The sequence below is a fragment of the Sylvia atricapilla genome, chromosome Z, assembly GCF_009819655.1.
Source record: "Sylvia atricapilla isolate bSylAtr1 chromosome Z, bSylAtr1.pri, whole genome shotgun sequence".
Lineage (NCBI taxonomy): Eukaryota > Metazoa > Chordata > Aves > Passeriformes > Sylviidae > Sylvia > Sylvia atricapilla.
In genome coordinates, this window is record NC_089174.1 from 82,308,729 (window position 1) to 82,335,875 (window position 27,147).

Here is a 27,147-nt window from a genome sequence, read left to right on the forward strand (position 1 = left end):
TCTGTATTAATGGTACTGCTTTTTCCACTTCCCTAGGCAGCATCAAGAGAGAATAGGATTTGTTGCACCAACACTGAAGCAAGAAAGACTAAGCTTCAGCCCTTTATATGGAACTGCTGAAAGAGGAAGCTGCAGTACTGAAAGCAGACCATGCCTCTCACAGAAGGCAAATGATGTCTTAATTCAAAAACATCATGAAATGCAAACTTGTTGATTCACTGTTCTTAGAGCTGTTACATTTGAATAACTGGGGAGAGGGAAAGTTGCAGTTCCTACTCACATCAAATTAAGATTTATAGTCTGATTTACTCTGAAGACTACAGAAGTAAAAAGAAAAAAAACCCCAAAATATTCTTTTAGCATAGAGGCCTTTTCCTCCTACTAGCAGGAGTAGCTTTTTAAATGGTGGACTAAAACTTAGCAAATACAGAACAGGACTTACAGAACAACAGCTAGAAAAAAGCCTCTAAAAATGTGAAGTTGTCAATAAAAAAAAATGCAACGGCAAAGTACAAGTATTCAGCAATACTTGTATATTATTGCAACAGCAATAATACACGCCTATCACTAAATCAGTAGAAAACTAACTGCTTACAAAGGCAAATAGTGACCTCATTTTAGTTATGCTGCTCCAAGCACTGAGTGCAGATCATTGTATCTTCACCTCTGTCTGCAGAAGTAAGGTGTGCATCAGGTTGTAAACCTGGGCATGTTTCATGATTATAAATAGATTGGGCCTTTTGCTTTATACTGCATGCATCTAGGTTAAGACAAATGGCTGGTAAGTTGTCCTGGTTTTACTCCACAGTGTGTCACAATTGCCTGTATGATCTGGTAAGATGGTGAGACTCTTGTTTCCTTGGACAAGTATCACAACTTCAACTTGAACAAAGTAGGATTAAGTTTTACTCATTTTAGACTACCCAACATATGGACAAAATAGTAAGAAGAAGCATGCTGCTTAAGTTGACAAGGATTTATTGTGTTTAGGAACATTCATTAAATACTAATCTTTTAGCTTCAGTTTGGAAATCCTTCCCCACCAAAAATCAGTTGTTTGTGTTGTTTTTTTTTTTTTTCTGGCATAAACTCCATTGCCAGCAATGGATGCATCAGAAAAAGAAGTTAATAAATACAAACAGACAGCAGTTTTCTAAACATACCTCTTATTTTAAAGGCATGATACAGATTTACTAAACAAATCTCAAACAAGTTCTTCACAGAAGAAAATTTTGCTACAAGCTGTCTCTGAACATTGTTTTCTTCAATAATGCTGGTAGTTTTATTTCATAGAGTACAGTATTTTTGAACAGTAAAGATGATTCATTTAAAAACAAGCCTTTTCCCCATTTTCCCTTTGCCAAATGTATGCTGAAACATGTAGCTAGTATTGAAATGTGTGAATTTAAGAGTGGTGTGCCTCTTGTTGAGCACTTCGTGGCAAACATAAAGAAACACCAATATGGTACTTTCTTACTAGTGATCTGGGGGATTTATTTTTTCATCTTGATTTTAAACCACTGTTCAAATATTAAAGATATCATAATTGAGTGTAATAGCTGTTTTGCATAATTTTCTGTGAAGTGTAAAAACAATGGAGGATTCCTGCTTGTGATGAAAATAATTTTCAAATAGTTAAATTTGAATATCCCTCTAAACTCCGTTCATATCTTATTAAAAATGTGTATAAAAGCATGAAGACTACAGAAAACCAATTAACATGACAGAGTTAATCTTGAATAAGTTTATCCACAACTGTATTTTACATATGACCAAACTCCTGGTGTAGCAAAAGCAAAAAGAATAAAAATAAATTCTCTCCCAACTATTTATACTCAGGAATTACCTTGGTGTGGGTCTAGATACTTCAGTCTACAGTTCCTCTAACCCAAAGTGTACCCTTAGGTGGATCCCTTTGTGATTTAGGGTCTTGGAAGTTTTCAGCAAACCTCTCTCTTGCTTTATCCCAGTTCCTTTTATTTTTGCTCTGGACAAGCTGAACATCTTCAATTGAGGTTGGTCTCCTAGCACCTAAACCTGCATGCTTCTGATGTAACTCCAGTTGGATCTGTCAAATACATGAAATATCGTTGTAATTGCAAGTTAGGTATTCTAAATACTACAAATTCTGTTTTTCTAATACACATTCCACCCCCTCTCCCCAAGCACTTCTCTTTCACGTTCTCAAACACCTAGCAAACACCTACCATGAAAATGATGTGTCACATCATCACCTCTGGAACTATGATCTAGTCCTGAATAATGTCCCCAGCCACTAACATTACTGTGAAACACACCTCACTGAGTGAGCAGCATATGATGCCTGTGCTGGCTGGTCTGACAACACAGAACATGGAGTGACTCTGAGCAGCACTACTGCCAAAAAGACAACACACCTCTGGTGACAAAAACAAGGCTAATGTGGTTGCCACAGAGGCCCACAACTTGCTGGCCACAGCCACTTCTGCTAAATTTTCCGCTTTCATCTAGCTTGACTTTTGTGCTACATCAGCCTCTGAGAAAGAATTCCCTAAACCAATTCACCAATTCTTCAATTCACATCACTTAAACTATTCCAATTTTCCTCCAGACTTTGTATTCAAATACGAGATTATTAATTCAATGGCTAGGAGTTGTCTGTCCTCCTTTGCTTAGTTTCCTAATGAACACTACACTTCACAGTGCAGCGAAGGGACACTACCACTGAAAAGTTTCAAAATGCCTCATTAATCAAAGAAAATATAATTTGAGATTAGTCCTACTGAGATTATTCCTTCTTAACCAGGGTTTTGATAAGTTTCAAATGAATAGTGGCACACAATTAGATACTTTTCACTAGAAATACATTTCTGTTCATTTTGTTTCAAGTGAAAACCAGAAAGACCTACCGGATCCTTCATGCCACCACCGTCCTTTCCCAGACCTTCCCCCTTCTTCCATCCCATCTTCTCCAACATTTTATGTCCTTTGTTGCTGTCACTGATTTCACTTTGAAGAAAGTTTAAGATAACTGATAAGCAAGAGTTCATATAAAGAGCATGCTTTCAAATACTGAACAGAAATGTGCATACATATAGAAACCAGTCCACCAAGGAATCAGTCCATCAAGAGCTATCCAGAAGATCCTTGCTACCTTTCACAAATCCCTCCAAAAATATCTGGTTAGCAAGCCTCTGGTAAATATCAGTTTTCTTAAAACTCCTCAACTACTTGTGTGCTTTAGGAGTTAAAAGATACATCATGGGTAGAAGGGTATGGATTACACTACAGAAAAGGCAGTATCGCTGCCAAATCATCCTACAGCACCTATTTCATCATCTCACACTCCTTTTATTAATTTACAAGCACCTACAAGTTTATGCTTCTTTAAAAAAACCCCTCCAACTACAGCTACAGAGGCAAAGTACAACTGAAGGAACATAAAGTATCATTTGAGATATATGTAAATGCATGTCCTATGAGTGGCTAGATACTGACAATTAGAGAAGCTGCAGGTGAAAAATCTCCATGTGTACTATTACTAGCACTGAATAGGAAAAATAAAAATTGAGCCACTTGGAAAACAGACATTATTGAACATGTTAGTGCAGCTGGGGAGTTCTTTACATTTTTGAGTTGGTAAGGAAGTGATGTTAGCATCCTTACTGCCATCCTTAACTCCTCACCTTCCATATATTTTTTTATATGGAAGGTGAGGAGTTAATAAATAAAAGCACATGAAATGGAAGTGTGAAAAGTTTAAAATTTTCTAGCCCTCCTAACACAAAATATACACGTAATTCTTAATCTAACAGACTGCATGCTAGTAACAAATTGATACTTATTTTATCATAATTTTTTTAAGATTCACAAGAGAAGGACATGAGGGATACTTTCCTCCACCCCCAACTTACATATGAACAGAAGCTGAGCTATCATCTCTCTGGAAGATTCCTTCACTTCCAACAGTCTCTCTGCGTTTTCCTGCTCTGTCTTTGTACTTTGGATTTCTCACTGCCTTGTTGTCTTCATATTCTGTGTTCTTTCCAAGCAGATTAAATTGCACCAAGACAAAAGAGAGAGGGATTTAAATTCTTTCTTTTTGTTAACTTCCCTTTTCCCTTCCAAAGGTATGGCAGCTTCAGCCTTTTTTATTAATTCTAAATCTTGTAACAAAAACTGCAGTCCTCACTTAGTATTTTCTTAGCTTACAGGCATATCTTGTAAATCCCATTATTGCCATCATCATAGTATTTCCAAATTCAGTAATTTCTCAGAAGCCGTAAACAGAATAACAGATTCTCCTGAATCTTCTCTTGGTATGAAGACTCAATCTCTCCACATTAAGCAGAAAACCATGTGGATATGTTGCCGGCTTTTTATATAAAGATTTATATCTTATCTCTTATTTATATCTTTTAAAGTTGCTGTTCCTCAGCAACTATTTTTTTTCAGAACAAATAACACAATAAGGCATGTTTACAGATTCTGTACCAGTATTATTTTGGTATCTGAAGAATCTGATAGAAATGATGGCATTCTGTTTTCTACATAAATACTTAGTACAAATGCTGGAAATAACTGCATAGTTAAAATTATCTCTACAACAGAAGTAATCTAAATGCGTATATGTTATATTGCCTGTAGGTTCATGTTGGTATTCTTCTATGGACTTAAAAACATGAAAAAATTCCTGTTTCCTTCCATAATTTTTTCAGTTGCTCATTATGTTTCCTTTCTAAATTAAAGACTGCAATTCAGTGAAAACTCAATCTACAGAAATAAAAATAGAAGTGTCTTGCAAAACCTTAACTTCAAAAGGATTAGGAATCTTGTACACTTTGAAAGGATCTTCTTTCTAATTTTCAATGGAACTTTCATGCCCTCTTACTATCCTCTTTCTGTGTACAGGTTTGTAAATAATAATAATTTAGGTAATTTAGAAGACAAACCAGGCTAAGATTAAGGGCATTTGAAAACTTTCCTTATTCAACTAAGTCTATGACTTAAAAAAGGAATCACAAAATACTAAAAAAAAATAAGGTAAGAACCACAAGATTACAAAAACTTCATCAACTTCTACTGTAAACTCACCTGTAAACCATATTTTACCCGTATTTGTTTCAATGCTTTTCTTCTGACTAACTCTCTCTCTTCTTTGCTAAGGGCTGGACAAACTAAAAGTAAGAACACAGAATTTAATGTGTAACTAATGTAATGTTTTGAACCGTAACACAAATAAGAGAATTTTTGTTCTGACATTATTACATAGACACATATACCAAGAAGAAAACACATTATGTACAACTATTCTCAGTTGACAAGAAAATTGTATGAAAACTGAACTAATTATTATGTCTATAAACACAGTAATTAGTAGTAAAATTGCATCCCATGATAACACAACTAACCAGAAGACTCTTTTTTCTTGTCCAGGCGAAGATGCGCTCTAACTTGTCCTGGTTCACATCCATCGCAAGTATCACTGCCAGGGTGAATATGAAAAGAAAGCACAGTTTCGCCAATCTTCACCTCATCTCCATGCTCCAGGATGTAGGGGTCACACTTTGTTTTAGGCTACAGTAAAAGAAAGTTTTGGCAGCCAAGTCAACTACTCATGAAGGACATGAACTCTATTTCATGCACACTGCTTACAACTCAGTAGTTCAGCTTGGTCTTACAAATGTAGGGAACGGTTTAACTACAACTGCAACCATAGTGGATTTTTCCTAGTATAATCAAACATTAAGTACTCCAAGTGGTGTTAAAATCATAAGGGAACCAAGACAGGCATTAATGTATACAATGGCATTGTAAGTGATGTGTATAAAAAATTTAAAATGTTTAAATGTTCAAACAAGAATAGTTTTCTGCAATGTATCAAACAGTAAAACAATAGGTACTCACCTGGAGAATCTGATTTCCATTAACAACTGTTCCATTCTGACTGCCTTGATCCACGAGAACATAATTTTGCAAATCATGGTCAAAATATACTTCTGCATGAAACTGACAAACAGAAGCCTAAGTTAAATGTTCTTGTTGAGTGAATACTAAACAATTTAAATGTCATTTTAGGATAAGATTTCAGAATATATTTGACCCCTTTAAAATGAGTGGCTCTGGTACTCTAAGTTAATAAAGTATTTCACATCTTATGATTTCATTCTTTTGAAATGTAAACGAATGGGCCACAACAGCATGAGCTAATGTATACAGTTAATTATGTAATTGTTTTGTTCATAAGCTGATTCTGTACTGGACAACTATATTCTTCCAGTGTGGCAAGTATGCTTTATTTAAAGAACTGCAAGATTCAGTAATACATCCTTCTTAACTGTTTTCTAAATAACAGGCTTTTTGCTCTTAAGGTATTTTATAGCACTCATTTAAAAAAGATCTCATTCTACTTCCATTTCCTTATCTGAAATAATACTTTCTATCTGAAATAACTCCCTAAATGCCATGCTTTTATAGTTTTCACATAATTCACCTTCTCCTGCATCTTAATACTTAGGACTCAATCAGTATCCATCTTCTACTGTTTCTTTTATCTCCTTTCTGATATTAAGACTAATAAAGGGTTTTGGTTGGGATTTTTTTTTTTGGTCTTGTTGCAGTTCTGTATAGGTATTGCTCCCAAGCCTACAAAGAGCAGAAAAAGCACAACTCCTGGCCAAATTCATAAAGATAGGCACTAGTTCCAAAAAAGACCATTGAACAAACCAAAGTACAAAATTCTCCAGCCTACTAGAACTTCCAGTACAAGCAGTAAGTCTAGAGAAGTGACTGTTTCAAATGTGACAATTTAGATGAATTGTACTTGCTGCTTTTAGTTAAAACAAAATAAATTAAGATGGGCTAGCATGTCTTACTACATGGAATACTCCCATAATGATGGAGACTGACTAGTTCATTCCATACATGTTTTATTTTCTACTTCTGCTTTGCTGAATAGAACTAAAACTTCTTCTCAAGAGGCTAAATCTGCAGGGTGTAGCATTTTTCTACATCTCACTTTCCACTCAAGAAAAGCAAACACCAAAGTTGACCACAGCTAAACAGTAAGAATAAGCGAGGAAAACAAACCAATACACAACTTTTTATTTCTGCAGATATATAATTTATCTTTTCACCTTTAACTCCTTATCTGAAAAGTCAAGTAACTTCTTTTACAAACTGTCAGTACCTGTGAAGTATTAAAATGGTAACTTTACAGAAAAAACCTTTTGGCTTCTTTATTTGCCCCTTTTCAAACACATGCCTCAAAAAGTTATTAACAGCAGGAAAATATTTACTCTGGAAACTATTCAGTATAAAATATAGCAGGTGATAAATGAAAACTATAACTTAAAATAGACACTATAAAGTGTGTTTCATGAGATACCTGCATTTACAGATTTTTTTTTAAGAAACTTTTTGTTTGGATGACACAAACTACAGTTTTCTTTTATTAAGAGTGCTGTATTTAGGGTCTGTGTTGAAGTATTTAGCAAAACAGCACAGAATTTATAACAAAAATTTCTAATCAATCTAGAATTGTTAATTTTTCAAACTCTCTGTACATAATTTCCGTAGTTGCTGAAAAAAAATCCCTTTTGCTCTGAGCGTAACTACATTGGATTGCATTACTTGGTAAAGAAATTCCTACTATCTGACATCGAAAGTTTGTATGCCATTAGCACTTAAGAGAGTTTTCCCTCAAGTTCAATAACTATGAAATTAAAGACTCAAACACTTTGAAAACACTCTGTAGTTCATGTTAAGTTCCCATTCAGTAAAACAGTGCATGTCTTCCTGTTTTCTAAATTCAAGTCTGGCTAAACCTGTATCTCATTCTAAAAGTTCTTTCAAAAAGCTAATAATTATAAAGCCATAAAATCTAAAGCTTCTTTCACACATTTAAGTCTTCTGAGCTACCTTTCAGCAGGCATGAACAAGAGTTACCTTACTGACTCCAACTTCAGGAATCTGAAGTGTGTGTCCAACACCTTTTTCTCTGGAAAGACAAGTTGATACACAAATCACAACAAAGCAGAAATAGTTCTTGTAAGTGGCTTATGAAAGGTACATTCAGTTGAACTGTAATATCTTATTTCTCTTCTAAGGTATTTGAAATTTTTACAGACTTAAAACATTATGTTTCTGTATACACAATGTAAAGACTTGCTTCGGGTATCCTCTGCCATTTGTATAAACTATACGAAGCAGTTAATTAATAAATGATAAAACAGTAACATTTAATTTTTATCTGTAAACCTGGTATTTCTATCTGAACTGCCACACAATGCCTTTAAGTAACAGTCTGAACTCTGCATCCTTCAATATATCTTGGTGTCAGTCTTGGACAGTGAAGTTGAATTCTTGGTGGCAACAGGCAGTTAATACAAGTAAAGAAAAAGTCATCTCTACAGGGTAGGGTTTGGTTTGTTTGCATTTTTTGTTATCAAAAGAGTACAGAAGGAAGAAGGGAAATGTGTTTTAGATTCTTATACTAAGAAGCAATGCAGCTAGTAAAAAGACTACAAATTCCAAGTAGAGTTGTCTGTTTATCTTCACATATCTGGACTCAACCTTTAAGAACCAATCAAAACACATCTAACAGCATTAGACAGAAACAGCTTTTCCAGGGTGAGGTTTTCCATAAGCATGGAAGAAAGCTTTACATCATCCCTAAATTCATCATCCTCAATGAACAAACTAGATTTAGAACTCTAAGAATGCATGCAGTCTAGTCCATACCAGCTTATTATCTAAAGCAAATGAACAAACCCTACTGAAATTTCAGTGTGTGGGGATATCTAGGATATTCTTCCTAGTAATCCTGAATTTCTGAAAGGTGTTCCTCCATTTCTGAAAAAAAGTACTTCAGTAGCCTGGGACAAAATTTACTCACTTTCTAGGAAAAAAGTTTTCAAAGAAGGGCTTGCAGTTGTGCTGCCACTGGGGCTCAGTCATAACATCAAGTTATCACTAAGAAATTTTCAGGTCTGCTGAGCTGCATCAACTGTGTATGCTGTTATATTATCATGATGACATGTTGTTATGTGACCTGAATTGAATTCCTTACTGTGGACTAACCAAACTCGGAGTATCTCACAACTGCCGCAGGCTAGGAAGACAAGCATGAAGAGTAGAGACAAGTAATCCTAACTGCTTTCCACAGCTTTCAGACAGGTAGTTTCAGATAAATATATATAAAATTTCTTTCAGTTTTACCTTCCAATTGTAGCAGGTTTCACGGCAGTGATAATATAAAGTGATCCAGTCTGTAGAACTGGTGATCTTATGACAATTACTCGGATACAAGGAGGCCAGATCTTTTCTTCATCTACAATTATACAAAAAAAAAAAAAAAAAAAACAAAACAAAAAAACAAAAAAACCACCACCATTACTACCAACACATTACAGTTTTAACTTTATAGTCCTTACTTTTCAAAAAACTGAAAAACATTCAGCCATTACCTGGCTGAATAACATGCAACTTTCATATAAAGAAATGTGTAACAACATCTGAGAGAAAACTTTGATGAGATTATTGTTTCAAAGGCTTTCTGATTGCACACCAAAGTATTTCAAATGTTTTCCTAATTATGGTTTATATGTGGACAACTCTTTAGTTACAGCTTTAAAATGTATATATTCACAAAATTCACTAATATATTATAATTTATAGATCATTAACTGTAACAGATTAGAAAACAATTTTACTTTGAGAAAAGGCAGCACCTTTTTGTTCATCACCTACCACATATCAAATTTTATATCTGACAATTTCTATGTCAAATGTATTTTTACTGTTTTTTTCTCTTAGGAGCACTATTCATCAACATGGATAAGAAAAAATAATAGACAGAACCTACAGATGCATAAGCTTTTTTGCCTGATTATCCATTAAGATACTATAAGACTATGATACCATAAGACTTTAGGACTATTATCCATTAAGATACTGTATTCTGACAGCTGTATGAATTCTGTACTTGGATGTACATTTATAAAAGCAATCTCAAATGATTTCAGCTAGGAGCAGACACAGATGAGAAGACACTACCTTAAAAGGTACTAGGGGAAGAGAAACTGACCCCAGTTTTTATTACTTCAGCATTACTGCAGAATTGGATATTAAGAAAAGACAATTTAGTCTGAAAACCTGATGGTAGCAAGCACATTTTGGTTAGCATTAATGAACTAAAATCTGAGTAGTTATGCAAAGTAATGAAAACATAGGAAACAAACTGACAAACTGTGAGCAGGGCACAGGCTACATTACAGTTTCCTATAGGTTGTATTTCATTCTGTGATTTGGAATATCCTTTGCACATACATAGTTCTGACTGGCTGCATCAAGCTTTTTACAGGTTGCCTTCATTTTTTTGTTCTTAAGGACCTAGCAAAACACCCCAGTATAAAACAGTCCACAGGTTTCCTGTCTATATCCATTTCTTACAAGTTGCCACTGGAATATACACAAAATAGGATTTCAACTCGTACTGACTACTCCATGTTACTTTTCACCACAGTAGACCCATCTTGCATTCATTTGTACACGATGGTTTACAAACAGTATAAAAATACTGTACATTAATTTAAGAGTTAATACACAGGATTACTGTGAATTACTAGTCTAGAACCCCTATTTTAGCAGCAGAGTTTCTTTTCTCCTTTCACTTTCCTAATCTAACCAAATTTTTGCAATCCTTGAGGTTTCTACACAGATGTTATACTCAATAACAGCTTTTATAAAAATACTATTACTTGCTTTTGTGCAAGTGAAGAGAGGGAAAAAATGCTGGTAACATATAGCACTTTTTCAAGGTATCTGAAGTCACATGCTTTTATATATTTTTTTAAATTATTCAAACTGGTTTTTTAAGAGGCTCCTAGAAAAATACAATAATACCATATATAATCCACAATAATTCACCTTCATTTTCTGAGTATTCTGAATCATCAGTTTCTTCACTTGTTAATTCCTCCTCACTGTAGGTTTCACACTCAGAATCTGTAATTTCACCTTCTTCTGGTTCACTCTCTGTGTCTGCTGCTCTACTGTCATCTGTATACACCGCAACATTGCGCGAATGTGAATTTATACTGTCTGTAGAAATGGATTCTTTGGCTGTTACACTATTTCGTGGTTTTGTGTCCATTTTAGTCTTCTTCCTTGCTTTGGGAGACTCATCTTCTTCAGAACTTACTTGCTCAGTGGTGGAAAAGCAATTCAGACTGTTAGATGATTTCTGCTCTTCTGTGTCCATATCCTGGAGGGGAGTTATACAGTGTTACAGTCTTTACAGATTTAATTTTTCTAAAGAACGGTATTAGCCTGGAAGTAAATTCTTCATTTAGGAGGAATTATTTTTAGAACTATTAAGAAATAGTTAAATTTCCAGAAAGTTTACACATGCAGCCAGCAGAACTTTAACAATTCAGTAAAAATATTTTCACATCCTATTAGATATGATAAAGACCATCTTCTGTGTGGGAAAGTGTGACTACCCTCCTCTTCTTCACTTACTCCTCTTCTAAATGTCAGTCTTTTCTCACACTTCAGAAATGTTTAGCAACTTTAGAATCTTGTCCTCATTTTCAAACTTGTACAACACCACTTTGAATATCTTCCTATTTTGCTTTTATGACACTCATTTCTGTCCCTCTCTTTTTCAATTCTTGCAACTTGCTTAGAAGGTCTTTAATTGATCTTTATTGTATCTTCCTCCTGTTTTTGTCTTTTATTACCAGAGTTCAGAATATCTGGAATGCCCACTCATAGACCTGTTCTTCCTCCTTTCAAAACCAAATCTTTAATAGAGCCTTTAATCATGATAGCAGATAGAGAGTGCAAGCCTTATTTATACTATGTGAAGTAGTTCTACTAAAAATCCATTTTCTACAGCAAAAAATTTTCTCAATTTCTCTACTGAATATTAGACAGATTGGATCAATACAGGTTCTTCCACTTCCACTTATTTCATCATCAGAAATTAAAAAAAAATCACAACATTCTTTAACTGAGAAATCTAAAGTTTCATATTAATTTTGCCAGGGTATCTTGAAAATATAATTCTCAATCTAGTAGCTTGACAACTATCTTGAAAGAATAAAAGAAGGGGACAAAAGAGGAAATAAAGAAAAAAGAACAGAAGTGGCTTTAAAAGATAAATAAAATCTCAGATTATATCATGTACCATTTTGATTTCAGAGTAAATATATTCAATTGCCTTGAATTGTATCTAATATTGCAACACAACAGGTAAAAAATACACCCTTGACTTTTTTCCATGCATTTCCATTTCAAGATAAGTGAAATAATGTGAATATTATGGCAATTGGCAAATGGCAATTAAAGCACTTTCAGAATTGTAAAAACGTGTCAATGGCACAGACTATAACAAACACAGAAATTCCTCTCAGCTGTTGGAAGGGACAGTGTACCTTTGAAACACCTTCAGTAAGACAGCAGGTTCTCAGGCAAAACCAGCACTTTCTAAAAAGGATTTCATGCTTTAACTTAAAGACTATTGGTTTGTTCAGGTTTTCTCTATAATGCACTTTCCCTCCTCCCTGAATCCCCTAAGTCCTTGAATAGAAAGGAACAGATTAGCAAGATCACTGTGTGATGTTATTTAAAAAAAAAAAAGTAGTAATCCTGCCACAAATAAACTACAAAGTTTAGACATGTCAAACACATTAATGCCATTACAAATATTTTTAGAAAATCTGATTTTTCCTTTTATGAGTTATATTTTTAAGTCTATTTACCTTATCTATGTTTATATCTGGCATTGGTATTAAACGGATACCAAACATACCAAGGTGTTCTGCATTCTAAAACGTATTACTTCTATATTAGGGTAAACTAACAAGGTAGCTCAGGGTACTCTAATCTAATCTAATCTGAAAACAAAGAGACTACAGCATTTGCTCAAGTCACAAACAAAGCGAAACAGGACATGACTGTGATGCACTGATGGCCAAGTACAGGGCTCCAACCACTCAATTCCTCCACAGTGAATCCCCTGATATTCTGTGATTTTTGTCATCATTTCAGGTATTTCAAACTAGAAAGTAAAAAGGTGCCGTTTCAAAGCCTGGCTACTAAAGAGTAGACTCTGGGTTCTGTGTTGAAAACAGGAACTTTTAAAAACACTTTTATAAACAGACGAAGGACTCCACGCATACCTTCATTCTATAATTTTGCCAATATGGGCATTAAGTCTCTTCTCAGCAGTTTCTCTATTTTTTCACAATTGCTACATTAAACTATTAAGAAAGCAAATAAACTAAATAGTTAAGTACTGATAAAAATGCAGTCTTCACATTTAAAAAACCTTGCATGAAATCAAGCATTTTAAAATGGAATACAGATTTTGAGCACTTCACAATTTCACAGATCTGTATTAAAATGCAAATCTGGACAAAGTGCATAAAAATTAAGCACATAAACATATAAATGGATACTAAATGGACCTTAAAGCATTTGAAACAATCTTGTGGTGCAGAAATCCTTTTCCATTACATATGACTATATACTGGTTTTGGCTAGGGTAAAGCTAATTTTAATCACAGTGCCTAGTGCAGGGCTGTGGTCTGGATTTGTGCTAAAGATGTGGCTGATAATAAAGAGATTTTACTTATTGCTGAGCAGCACTTACACAAGCTAAAACCTCTTCTTCTCACACCACTCCACCAGCAAGGAGGCTGGGAGTGCACAAGAAGTTGAAAGCAAGACAACTTGTAGAGCTGATCCCAGCTGTCCACAGGATATTCATAAACACAACATTTGGTAAAGAACTACCCTGAACAATGCAATGAATTGTAGCAATGCACTTAATTTCTCACAGATTGACTAAATCCTCATCCCAAACTCACGCCACAAGACACAAAGTATGCAAGAACATGCTCATTATACCCACTTTTTACACCGTATTAGACACATTGCTCCTTTGCCCAATACATCTAGACTGACACCAACAGTCAAGAGTTAGACATGGACTGACTCAATGTGATCTAGGTTTGAAAAACCTTCCATCTCCTGGGTATTACCACATGATCTCTCGGATTTTTCTCCCTAAGCTGAAGCTGAGAGGTGTGATCAATCTGATATATAATAAACTATTTTTTAACTACATAGTTGAATCGGTTCATATTTCTGCAACTCTGACAGTCAGCCAAAAGTACTTTGAAATTAGGATATTTATGTCTCCCATGAGGACTAATCTTATAAGAACAACAAATCATGCATATGTGAGTGGAATTGATGGTTTTACTTTATAAGAATATGCCACAAACTACTGATTACAATGATATTTTGAAATGCAGACTGTCCTACTTAGAAAATGTGTATTAACATTGTCATTGAACTGTTTTAATGAAAAATTCAAAGTATTTTAATCATTTAACTATACTTTTTGCTTTACTGTTACAGAGTGAAACATTTTGTCTTTCAAACAGTTAATAGACATGGTTTCTGTCAACTGATATACCTAAAGACGGGATGAATATCAGCAAAAAATAAACTGCTTGTGATAAAAAAAAGTAAAAATCACTGCTTCAAGATCTCTGTGGGAAAAACTACTTACAAACCCTCAATTTTTCTTTACTATGGCCGACCAACATCCATATTCATGCAATTCTTCAGCATGCCCATAAATAAGAATTTATTGTGAGCACAATTAGCTCAATTCTAAGAACTGCACTGCTTAAACTATTTTTCCCCAAATTTATTTTATACAAAGCATAGAAAAATATTCAAATACAACTTTTCTCAAATGTGTAGTCCGTTTTTTGGTTTGCTAGAAGTTCAGTAGGTGGTTTAACAGAATCATGGGTTCTCAGCACTCTTCTACAGGACTGAATAGTATACCTTTAGCACTGACTCTCTCAATTTGAAATATTAATCTGATGTTAGGTAATTTACTAAAGAAATATTTTCAAACACTTAAAAATAACTCTTTCACTCAAATGACTATGCTTTCATGTGCTAAAATCATTCCACAAGTACTTCAGTTACTCTCATACACACTACACAATAATCAATTTTCCAGTGCAAAAGATCTGATTAAATGCCAGACAAAAAACCAGCTCTTCCTACAGTATACACGAGCCATTTTATACACTGGTGGACATCTCTATATTAAATAACCTTACCTAAAGAATGAGTTGTTTCTTGAGTCCAGATCCTTTATGTTATACAGAGATACTAAATACTTATCTTCCCAAATATTCTAGAATGTCATCAAAGTTTTCTTCAGATGTTATTTACACAGTATTTAAAATCTATTTCAAAGCTACTTTGCAGGTGAATGGATTTTGATTAAAGAGCTTAAAAAAATTATTAATTCCTTTAGGAAAAAATGTATCTAAACATCAACTACTAGATACTCTTTTTCCCTTAATAAAAATATCAAGGTTAAAGGTAAATAACCATGGACTAATATGTGTTTGTTGTCTCAACTCTACCTTTACCAGAAGCTGCCAATCCAAAAGAAGAAATCTTCAGATTAGCCATGGTTTCTGTCAACTGACGTACCTAAAGATGGGATGAATACCAGCAAAAAGTAAACTACATGTGATAAAAAAAGTAAAAAGCACTGCTTCAAGAGTTCTATGGGAAATACTACTAAAATGACCTTGTCTCTCCTACAGAAGAAGCTACAATGCATCTATAATGGAAGAGAATATGGTAGAAGCTAATGTTGAGTACCACACTGAAATAAAATTTACTAGGTGGTAGATTGAAAAAAAAATTAAATTTAAAAACAATTTATGGGAAAAAAAGCACATGTCAGACCTTCCTTCTAAATTTTGCTGTGTATTTCTAACAGCCCCAATGCAGCCAGTAGAACTGCAGGATCACTACTGCACAGTCTGTTCTCTCAACTGCATGGAAGCCATGGATCTCGCTACTGAGCCAGGGATCCCATTATCACTTATGCCATCTTTTTTTTTTTCTCTTTTTAAACTTTTCCAAATTTACTTATTTAAAGCTTTTTCTTGTCCAGAAGAAAATACCACAGTTTTTGTCTCACCTTTTTTCTGACCTACCCCTACAAAAAGATACCAGAACTAAACTACATGCCTAAAAGTTTCAAGGCATTCTACCAACCTTTTTATATGATCTGCACAGAGGTTAATACTTTACCCCGGTTAAAAAAAAGTAAAAAATCCTGACTGTCAACTAAAAGCAAGCAAGCAGAGACAGCATACTATGTTTCACAAGTCAATAGAAAACTATTCGTAGCATAATTTCAGTTTGTGACTGAAAAGAAAGGATGTCTCTATGGAAAGTTCTTGAATTAATTAGGAATATTCCCCAGGTGATAGTAAGTACAGGATCTCCCCTGCACTTTTTTTTTACAATTAGAAGTACATTCATTTTAGCCAACACTTCTGAATATTTTCTTGTTTGGTTATTCAGCTTGTTGAAAATGTACTAATATTTTAATATATTAATTTCATCCTTTACATTCCCAGAAGTATATTTGGTTTCCTTGCCAATTCTATCGTGTTGAGCATCCTAATTTCTTACTTACAAACAAATACTATATGTAAGACAGCTGAGTACATGAACTTCCTCACAAGAGCCAGAAACTAAACCACAACAAAAAAACCATCCTGTGACCAGAAACAGAAAGTTAATGGATTGTTCCAGTTACAAATAGCTTTCTAAATAAAAAAGGTATTAATTTTGGTTTAAATCAAGTCATTCAAAAATCACATGCAATTTTGGTAAAAACCATTGCTTACCAACTACAATCTACCTAGAAATATATGCTTGATAGTTTACACACATAGCTGCTAAATTTCCTCATTTCTTGTATTTGACAATTTTAAAGTAATAATAACTATCTATAAATATTTGCTTACATTTATTCCTGTAAGTGAGAAAGAAAGAAAAAATTGTTATGATTCTATAAGTACTGCTGTCCTCCTCTGCTTTACATGGATATTCTTATAAACCACTTCAGCTTCACCCCAAAATTATAAAGTTCAGGGAGTGAACAACATGTTCCACAAGGACACCCTGCTTTCTTAACACTAGTGATCCACAACTCAGGCATTAAACCAAACCCTTCTCCTATCGGTACCATCTGTAGAAAGACAAGTAAAACCTACTTTGGTCAAGAAATGAGGAAATGATGTGACCATTTTTCAGGCTAGCAGCACAATTTAATAATCATTTGGGAAAAGCAGTAATGAGGCACTAGTCTTCAAAAGCATTGTCATAACTTTGATAATTTAAACAGTGGTCAGGGAAAGAAAAGGGACAAGGCTAAGCAGTAAGTTTGGGGAAAAGCATTTCAATATACAATGCTTCAACTACAAAGTCCTATTTTAAACCAAATGTTCTTAGCTTTATTCCATCATGAACTAATTGGTGCCTTTGCCAACACAAGACTGAACTGGACAACAATTATACTGCCAAAAAATATCATTGTGCACTTGACTGTGCAGCTTATAAACTAATTTTCCAATTTTATAACAGAAAAACACTGCCTTTTATTCTAGAAAATCTTAATCTTTTATATTAATGTGACATGGAATTTTAAATGATTAATAATCACAGTACAAAAATAAAATGTTTTAACTTAGCTGTGTAAACTACATCAGTAAAGTACCTTTTTCTTCTAAATCCAGCTGTGCATTTACAAAGAAGTGCACTGACAAAAAGGAATTCTCTTATTTTTGAAGTTTAAAATGGAGCCGTTTTATGTTTCATTTGTATTCTCCCTGGTTTTGCTTAAAAAATAAAAAAGACCATGATTACTTCTTTGACATAGACCTTCACTACTTCTTCACAGAAGAAAAGATCTGTGCACTACGGAGTACTTTAAATGGTTTCTCTGTTGCCTTGTTGGCCAAACAAATTAATTCATAAATAAAGCAAAGTACTCAGTTCACCATCAATAAAACATACGAGAAAAAAAAAAAAAAAGGATGTTTACCTCCTATCTTGTGACTGTGGAACTCTCACAGGAAAGGTCTGTTAACAGGACTATCTAAATAAACACTTGTATAAAGTAAGCTGAAGACAAACCTCCTATTTCTAGTATAACCAGATTACAGAAGCAGCCTGTGATGGGACTCTAAAAAGTAGTCAACATTATTTGTTAGGTCAGAGCTATACATGCCTTAGAACTTTAATAAACACTCTTGCTGAGTTAGGTAACAGTTCAACAGAACTAAATTTAAGATACTTAATAATCAGTTTATGATAAAGACATATTCCTATGAGCTTTTCATGATTCTTTCCTGACACATGATGCATTAAGTTCTGTACTGACCAATTCCTACTGAGTGGCAGAATGCTAATTTAACACTTGCACAGAGCAGGTCCAGAAACTGGGTGCTGCTAAAACTGCACTTCCACTGCATTCACTTCTGCTAAGTCTAAAGAATCATTATGCTTAGTGCTGCCAAGCATCCAGATCAAGCTTTCTGAATGGAAGGGTTCACGTCAAAATTCCTCAAGGAGTAGATAGAAATTCCTGCATTAGCCACAGTTTGTTTATAAAATGTGTGATCAGTCAACAACCACTACCCATTTAACCTAATTACACTTTTTCTTAATGTAAATAGTTTCAATTTTCAAGTCTTTCAGATGACCTCACTCCTGATTAAATTTTTTAACTGTGCACTGATGTTATGTGTTTTTTAACTCTGCACTGTGATGTGATACCTGGTACCAGGTACCTGGACAGTAACGTTATTATTTCAGATTTCAACCAATCTGCATATCTCAAGCCTATATATGAAACTATGTAATGGCCAAAGCAATAGCTTTGAAGAATGCAAACCAAGGAGAACTCAAACTAGAGACATCAATACGTTCAATTTTACCTTAAGATAAGAAAGTGGCAGAATAGAACTCAACATCAATAAGAGTGCTCATAATAGAAACACTCCCTGAGGTTTAATAGCTGCGTTAGTAATTCTTGGTGTTTAGGTGAGTGATGTTTTTCAAGGCAGCACACCACATGGTATGCCTCCTTAGCACTCAGAAAAGTTTTGTAATTTAAAATACATATTAATTACAATGGGCATTTATTAGGATGTACAGCTCATCCACACACTAATGACAATGAGAACACAGTGACCAAGTATCAATAGGAGAGCATAATATGCAAAGAAACAGAATTTCAAAAACACCAATCCCAAATAATAGCAGAGATACAGTAAAATGCCAATGGACTAAGCTCTGGAATGCAGTCACAGAAAAAGGATTGTGTATGAATGTATTTTCAAAATTTACATTTTTTTGATTCATAATGTGCATCTGAAAAAACCCAGCCAAACAAAAAACCAACACCAAATCACAAGCCAAAATCCCAAACCCAAGACACTGCCTCTAACACTGAATTTCTGACGTAAATCCAGCCCACACAACACTGAATTTATTCTACTGTGCCTGCCATTCAAAAACTTCACTGACACTCAGCTGTAGACTCCCTTACAGTTTGGTGGCAATAAAAAAATATTGAAACAGTGAGGGGATCCAAGCTAAAGAAGCTTTATCCTTAATCACTCAATGAGAAAATTATTTGAACAGTAACTACACGGTAGCAACCTGCTGTATATAGTTTGTTTAAATAGTTAAAAAAATAAGCATGCACTCTCTGCCTAAAACCAAGGCCCACAGCCTGTAAGCTGCATTATGGACAAAAACCCAACAGATTTTGCATTTTCTCTTTGTGAGTTCTGAAGTTACCTTATACTCATCTGGTTCTTTTCTCTTCTTTTTCCCCTTTTTATCCTTGGTGTGCTTAGTACCAGAGGCCTGGTAAGACTGCAGATCCACTCGTGAATGAAACTGGTATCGGCCGCTTTCCACATCACAGTAGTAATAAATTCCAGTAGCTGGGTCATAATACAGTTGGTTTTCCTTTAAAAGACATGAAGAACAATGTTGTCATCACTTCAATAAGTATACTGTTCAAAGAAACATAGGATTAATAAAGAATCACATTTGAATTTTTGATAAAATGAAAGAACTGTGGTGGCTTGATTCTGGATGGCTACCAGATGAGATCCAAGCACTCTGCCAATTCTCCTCAACAGGACTGGGAACGAAAATAAGATGAAAAACTCATGGGTCAAAAGACACAGAGGTCACTATCATGGGCAAGCCAGAGTCGACTTGGAAATAGCTAAAATACAGCTGGACAATAAGGATAAAATGAAAAAACATCTCTCCCAGTCTCTTTCTTTTCACAAGCTCAACAGGACCACTTTATTCCCAGCTCCTCTGTCCGTCTTCCCCACCCAAACACTGCAGGGAAATGAGGAGTAGAGGGGCTGAGATCAGTTCATGGGAAGTCCCTCTCTGCTGCTACTTCTCCCCTGCCCAGCATGGATCTTCAAGAACTGCCTCAAGCACGGGTCCTCCACAGGCCACAGCTCCTACCAGGGAGACATGCTCGGAGCTCTGGCACGGGCTCTCCACAGCCCAGTCCCCTAAGTGACGCTTTAGTATTTTAGCTTTTATATTTCTCACGTATTTGTAATCCTGCAAATCTTCAGTGTATAACTCTAAAGCCCACATAGAGTGTTAGCTACTGCTTTCCCATTTTGGTCAGACAAAACAATTCCTCTCTAGCCTGGGAGTCAAGGGCATGTTACAGTCTCAGGCCCTGAGAAATGTACACAAAAGTGTGTGTGTGGGGGAGCAAACCTGGAGTAAGTAACTTCATTACCTGAAGCTGTAATTAGATTAACCCTCAAAACACAAATGGACTAAACTTACAGAAGTATGAAAACCCAAGACCCGTCATCCATTTGGGTGTAGCCCCTGAGGGTGCTTCATCTACCCAAAATATACCAAAGGCCCTTCAATAAATATAACTGCTTTTTATTTCATTAATTTTGTCTGGTCTCTATTTTTAAGTAGGCAAAAAATGCATCACAAGGAGCTGCTTCTGTGTGGGATCCTCCATGGACTGTGGCATGAGTAGCTTCAGCATGGTCTGCTCTGTGGACTGCAGGAAGTTGCCTGCTCTGGTGCTTGGAGAACCTCCTCCTGCTCCTTCTTCTTTGCCTCTGGTGTTCACAGGGTTATTTTTTATACTCAGCCCCCCATACAAACTCCACTGTGCAGATTTATGTCCCTTCTTACACTGGTTTCAGCAGCTTCTCTGATGTCTGTGCTGTGCCTTGCAGTGGAACCAGTCATGCCCAGGCAGCCCCTGGCCCTCTCCCAGGGAGGCTCTGCCTCCGCAGTTCCCAGCCCCACCATCAGAGCTTTGCCAGTAAACAAAATGCAAGAACACTGCCTGTAATTCAGAACACTCGTGTACCAAGAAAAGATATTACTTTGGATAATTCTAACATAAACTGTAATCTATAGCCACAAACATTTATGTATAACTAAATCGTCAAACGATGTCAAAGCAATGGTATCCTTTAAGATCTTAAAAACTAAGTCCAGAAGCATCCTGAAAACAAACAGCTGGGTATCTCATAGATTTTTTACAGCTGAGCTGAATATAAGTTTGTTTGCAAACAAACTCACAGTTGTCAATCTATCCACAGATCTGCATACATACACAAACACACCTCATAGGACAAAAAGAAAATCTTTGCATAAGCTAAATAAAAATGTATAGCAAAAAGTAACCATTAAGAAATTCTGATCCATCATCTCATCTTCTTCTAACACTTCTAAAAGAAGTGTTTTCTTCCCTGAAGAATCAAACTAATTGGTAACAGTATTTAAGTAGAACCACAAACATTTTTTTTGTATTTTCTCTCAACACTCTTTTCACTGTGGAGACACAACTGACTTACTTCAGAAATACGTGTTTTTCTAAACAAGACATCTTTAAGCTCAAGCTTTTAGGTTTGAAAGAGTCACAGATCAACTTTATAGCATAATATTTGTATAATTAGAGATCTAGAAGACATCAAAAAGAATTAAATTAAAATCTAAATTTGTACTTTAGCCTCCTATCTTTAATTTGACTGAAATAATTTTAAAACTAATTAACAAGCTTTTAACACTATTCATCTTCAGTAATCTGTTTTTCAAAACATAACATCAGCTCAGATCTTAGTTCTTTGCTCATATTAACTTTTACTAACAAAACTTCTGCGATAGACAAAAAATTTCAAGGATTTTGGAAATGATCCTTACTGAATTGTAGTAGAATCCAGTGCTGTGGTCATAATACAGTCCTGTATTTTCATCATAAATAAACCCAGTTTGTGAAACAGCAGCCTCTGCAGCAGCTCTCAAGCTCTCAGCCAAAGAACCTTCTGGTACTGAAGTTTCTTCTGTCCCCTGATAACAGAAAGAAAGGAAGGTAAGTGCTCTGTGAACTTGGGACTGTTTCAAAAGGCAAAAATCTGACTGCAGTTTACTGGTAAACTCCTACTGTTTTCAACAGGACCAAGACTTCAGCCTCTGTCTTTCGTTTTTCCCCAGCTTTACTCAAAAGTGACTCACATCAAAAACACACAGGAAACATCCTTCCTGTGCATTCCCAAGACAGATTTCTCACCTCTGTTCTATTTCAATTGCTAGAGCTAAATTGCTAAATAAATAATTGCTAAAGCACAAACTCAATCAAGTGAGTGAACTAAGAGAAGGCTGGAGAGCAGGAAAGAAAGCCCACCCAACAAAACAAACAAATAAACCCCACCACCAATGTTCCTCTCCTTATGTGGATGGAAGAAAAATAAAAAGTACTACATAAGAAAATCAGCATGGACATATTGAACATACTCTGCTGATAGAAAAGATTCTGCTTCCAGGCTTTATAGGATATATATGCCTTTTTACAAAAACTCTCAAACTCCAAGACACAAATCTTAGAGGATGCTCCACTTGGAACATACTACAAAAATAACTAGTTTTGAAGTACAAGTATATTATCAGCACTAGACCATCACAAAAAATCATTTTGTATAAAGCTGTCAGGACTGCAAGCACATCTTTTAGATGGAATATTAACAGAGTACTGATTTCAAAATTGATAAAACTCCAGACAGTCCAAAAACCTGTGAATTCTGGACGAAATTTTCCTCTTCTCTATCTTCAACAGTGTTGGTGCTATCCTTCCTTAGTGGAATATTATCACCTGTCTCCAATTCCTCTGTGGAATTATGCTCAGTGCCTTCAGCCTCATGACTGTGCTGCACTGGTAGTTCACACACACAGTCTTGAGTATCAGTGTGATTGTAATAATTTTCATAGTAGTAATAATCTGCAGCGGGAGAGAGGGAAGAGAAAGAAAAGTTCAAGTTGCATAAATCAGCAAGACAGTATTTTACTAATGTAAAATAGTATTTTATTTACTAATGTAGAATTGTATTTTTACTGATTTTACTAATGCAGTTTAAGGATGCTGTCAGAGTCTGTCCAAGGATGTGATATGCCTCACGACCATCTCCAGTGACTGAGGACTGAGACCCCAGACTCTGAAAGGAGCCCTGGCCTGGCTGAGGCAGAATGTTCGCCAAGTCTCGGAGGACTGGTCTGCATCTCCATGAGAACAGAGTGCAAGAACAGTGGAACTGGTCACAGTGGACTGCGCCAAGGATGCTTGCCCAAACTGGTCTGTCCATACCAGAGTATGGACATGTACAGTGTGCAGCTTGTCCCTGAGCACCCAACCTCGACGCAGGTGGCTCCGGTTTTGGCCCTGTGACTCCCCTTTGTCCCACGCAAGTGGCTCCTGCTTTGGCTCTGGGCCCCTTGCTTTGCCTCAACACAGGTGGCTCCTGCTTTGGCTTTGTGCCACTAGCTTTGGTCCCCGCCTTGACCAACCTATAAAACCCTGGAGACCCCTGCTCACCTTCGTGTACACCCCACTGGAGAACAACCGCGTCTATAGGCATCTCCGCCTCGAGGACTCGGCCCTCCACATTGGTAGCTATAATCTCTTACCCGCTTTTCTGTCTTTCTTACTATTCTCTATTTTCTCTCCCACTACCGCATTTTGGTGGCACTAAATAAAGGTGCATTTTCTGTTGTATTGAGTTGTCCCCCGCTGTGTCTTTTGTGCTCTGAGACCCTAAAACGAACCATCAGGTTCCCCGCATATGTTTGCAGACCCCGACAGATGCTAAATCTTAAACTGGAAATTAATGCAAGTAAGCAGTCTAACGAAAATCAAAATTTAGGTAGTGTGTCTACTTTGAATTTATTTTAATCCGACTGAACAAATTATGTCTTGTTTGAACATACTTCAAAATTGGGAAAGCCTGTATGTTTTCAACATGAGATTACTATGTAACAAATGACAATGGCATGAATTCTGCTAGTCCTTGCTACATTTTATCCTGAATTAATGCCTTGAATAAGTGCAAAACGATATGAAAGATGTCAGGTTACTGAATTTAATTCAGCAAAGGATGCAGACCTGAAATGTACTCTATATTACAACATTTTCAAACTAAGATACTATTCTGTATCCCCATTTAAACAGTCACCACCCTCTCTACCTGCTTGTGACCATGCAGCACAGTCCTCTGTCTGTACTTCTACACTTGACGTGTCTTTCTCCTTCCTAGTATGGATTTCTTTAGTGAGTTCTTCCACCTGAAAGAGAAATTGCATGTTAGAAACACAATACTGCATTTTAGTGGTGTGCAACCTCAGAAAAGAGAGTCAGCCTATTTTGCATTCCATAATTCAAACAAAGCATAACAGCATCACAGGTGTTTCAAGTGATTTTGTCTGGCAGGAGACAATTTTGTACTTGAACGGTTGGCATAAAGAAACAGATAATTTCTGCTCACAAGAGAGCAGTGAAGCTTAACCGAGGTTATTCCTAAATGCCCACCCTGTAAACCTGGATTTCAAGCAATGATCACAGTTCTGTAGTGACAACTGTGGCACTTACAAATCACAGAATGTTCTAAACTAGACAGAACCCACCAGGATCAGCGTCCAACTCTGGGCCCTGCACAGGACATCCCCAAGAATCCCACCACATGTCTGAGAGCATTGTTCAAAGGCTCCTGGAGCTCTGTCAGGCTTGGTGCTGTGACCACGTCTCTTCGGAGCCCCATCCACTGCCCAAGCATCCCGTGTAAAGAACCTTTTCCTAAAGCTCAATCTCTGGCACAGCTTCAGGCCGTTCCCTCGGTTTCTGACGGAGCGGAGCCCAGCGCTGCCCGCTGCCTCCCCTCACAAGGAAGCTGTACACCGGGATGAAAGCTCCCCTAAATCTCCCTCTTTTGCATAAGCATTCACAGAGAAGTTCTGCCACTTTTCCTTAACCTCACGCTTCGTTCAGTAAACTTCTTTCCCCTGACACATCCAGTTTCTCCTTCTGACTGCAAACTCACCCCTGCGGTAGAGAAGGCGCCACCGTTCCCAGCACCTAGCTCTGACTCGGGACCGCAAACCCGCTGTGCCCGCCCGCGGGCCGGGAGAGCCCGGCGGGCTCCGGGAGCCGAGGACCCCGTGGAACGGGCCCGTCGGGCCGAGGGGACAGGCGGAGGGCGGGCCGAGCGGTCGGGGAGCGGCGGCCGCGGGGATCAGCGCCGCCGGCCCGGAGGCCGCGGTACCCGGGGTGAGGGGCCGTACCTGCCTCCTGAGCGCCTCGCCGCTCTCCCGCTCCCGGCGGTACAGCCGCTGGGTGCGCCGCAGCCGCCGCCGCGCCCGCTCCAGCTGCGCGCGGCACTCGCACAGCTCCGCTTCCAGCGCCGCCGCCGCCTCCTGCTCGCCGGCGTCCGCCCGGCTCTCGGCGCCCGGTGGGGAGGCCATGGCCGCCCGCCTGCCCCTGCGCCGCCGCTCAGCGCCCGCCCTCCGTCCGCTCCGCGGCGCCCGCACGGTCCCGCCCGCCGTCCCCGGCCGCGGCCATGGCGCCCGCACCGAGAGCTGTCCCGCGCGGCGCGCCAGGAGCGTCCGTCGCGCGGGGCGGGAGCGCGCGGAGCGGGGCCCGGAAGCGGAGCGGAGCGGCCGGAAGCGGTGCGCGCGCGGCAGTGCGCGTGCGCGCTGGGGGGCGCGATGGCGGCGGCGGGGGCGCGGCGGCTCCCGGGGACGGGCCGGTACCGGGAGTTGTGGGGCTGGCGGCGCCGCTCGTGGTACGACGGCGGTGTCGGTCGGGGAGGAGCTGAAGGGTGAACAGCAGCCCCCGAAGGCCGGGCGGTATCGGCGCCGGACGTGCTCGAAGTCTGTTAGCAACCTCCACCATCACCTGCGCTTGGTCGTGGCAGGCAGAGTTTGCTGCTGGTGGTGGGCCTCAGGGTTCCAGCTGCATCATATAACAGAATAAAAAGTAGTTCTAGCCTGTGCTTTCATGCAAAAGTAGGGCACACTTTTGTTTGAAGGTTTTTGTGTGTTGGTTTGGTTTAGAGTGAGGAGGGAGAAGGTTCTTGAGACTTCTCAGTCAGCGCTGTGGCAAACCGCACCATATCTTGGCTAGAAATTGCTGCATCTGGAGGTTGTTGCAATTGGAGCCATTTAAACAGCATTCAGTCAGTGCTGGGAACTGCAGTACTGCAGCCCAGGATAAGTTTTTGTTCCGGAGATTTCTAGAAGCAGCTGCAGAAGGTTTCTCCATGAGCGCCATCTCAATATCATGATTTTCCAAACTTAACCTCGCAGGCTTCTTGTTTGAAGTGTGTTTTGCCTCTGATGACCACAGTGCTTCTCAGTTCTCAATAAACTGTGTGATACCCTCTGTTGCTTTTGTGGCTTGCTGCAGAAAGGGGAAGTATATCGTAGTAGGTCATAGCGTAATAGCTTTTAGATCTGGCAGTATTGGATGTTGCATACATGGACATCTACATCTGCTTTCACGTATGTCCTGAATGATGCACCACATCTGCACTTAGGGTTTCACCAGGTTTCTTCAAGTAATGTATTTGAGTTTGAAAGCCGCGGTACCTGGCAGTGCTAATTTAACAAGAATGCTGCTGTTCTCTGCAAAGACCTGCAGTCGTGTGCTGTTCCATAAGTACTGTTCTGACCAGAAACCGCCAGAATCAAATGCGTGATCTCTGTAAGGCAGGCTACATGAGCAGGCAAGAAGCAAATCTACTTCTATCTGTATCCCAACTCAAAGGAAATAGGGAAAAAATAAGTGTTTAGTCTTTAAAGTGTTTCGTAAAAGGATGTAAAGCTCTGCTGTGGACTGGAGGTCCTTAGAGATACTAAAATAACTAATGGTTTCAAACCTCGCTTTTTCTCCTCTGTAATTTCTCATTTCCA

General features: G+C 37.6%; 2 protein-coding genes across 4 annotated transcripts in view; both read right to left on the reverse strand.

Moving 5' to 3' along the window:
- The window catches only part of CRHBP (corticotropin releasing hormone binding protein), a 477,084-nt gene that overhangs the window by 409,694 nt on the left and 40,243 nt on the right, over positions 1–27,147 (reverse strand). The gene's annotated exons all lie outside the window — the stretch shown is intronic.
- On the reverse strand, positions 962–25,718 carry AGGF1 (angiogenic factor with G-patch and FHA domains 1). Of its 3 annotated transcripts, none has more exons than XM_066339621.1 (14): positions 25,519–25,718; positions 24,429–24,525; positions 22,983–23,188; positions 22,117–22,263; positions 19,696–19,869; positions 15,447–15,516; positions 9,199–9,310; positions 7,927–7,978; positions 5,887–5,988; positions 5,391–5,556; positions 5,074–5,156; positions 3,894–4,021; positions 2,889–2,988; positions 962–2,068 (listed from the first exon to the last, which is right to left on the reverse strand). In XM_066339621.1, the coding sequence occupies exons 1-14, from the start codon at positions 25,696–25,698 to the stop codon at positions 1,868–1,870; spliced, it is 1,818 nt and encodes a 605-aa protein (XP_066195718.1). In that variant the 5' UTR covers positions 25,699–25,718; the 3' UTR covers positions 962–1,867. The 3 variants fall into 3 exon arrangements, with proteins under 3 accessions (XP_066195718.1, XP_066195716.1, XP_066195717.1); XM_066339619.1 differs by lacking the exon at positions 15,447–15,516 and adding an exon at positions 10,909–11,245 and having other exon boundaries at positions 25,519–25,716; XM_066339620.1 differs by lacking the exons at positions 15,447–15,516; positions 22,117–22,263 and adding an exon at positions 10,909–11,245 and having other exon boundaries at positions 25,519–25,716.

Coding starts and splice junctions, on each gene's coding strand:
- AGGF1 (XM_066339619.1), bottom strand. CDS start 25,698: ATGGCCTCCCCACCGGGCGCCGAGAGCCGGGCGGACGCCGGCGAGCAG. Junction 11,246..19,695: donor AAGAACCAGATGAGTATAAG/GTAACTTCAGAA, acceptor ACTCCCCTCCAG/GATATGGACACAGAAGAGCA. Junction 7,979..9,198: donor AAACCTGCTACAATTGGAAG/GTAAAACTGAAA, acceptor TTGTCTTTCCAG/AGAAAAAGGTGTTGGACACA.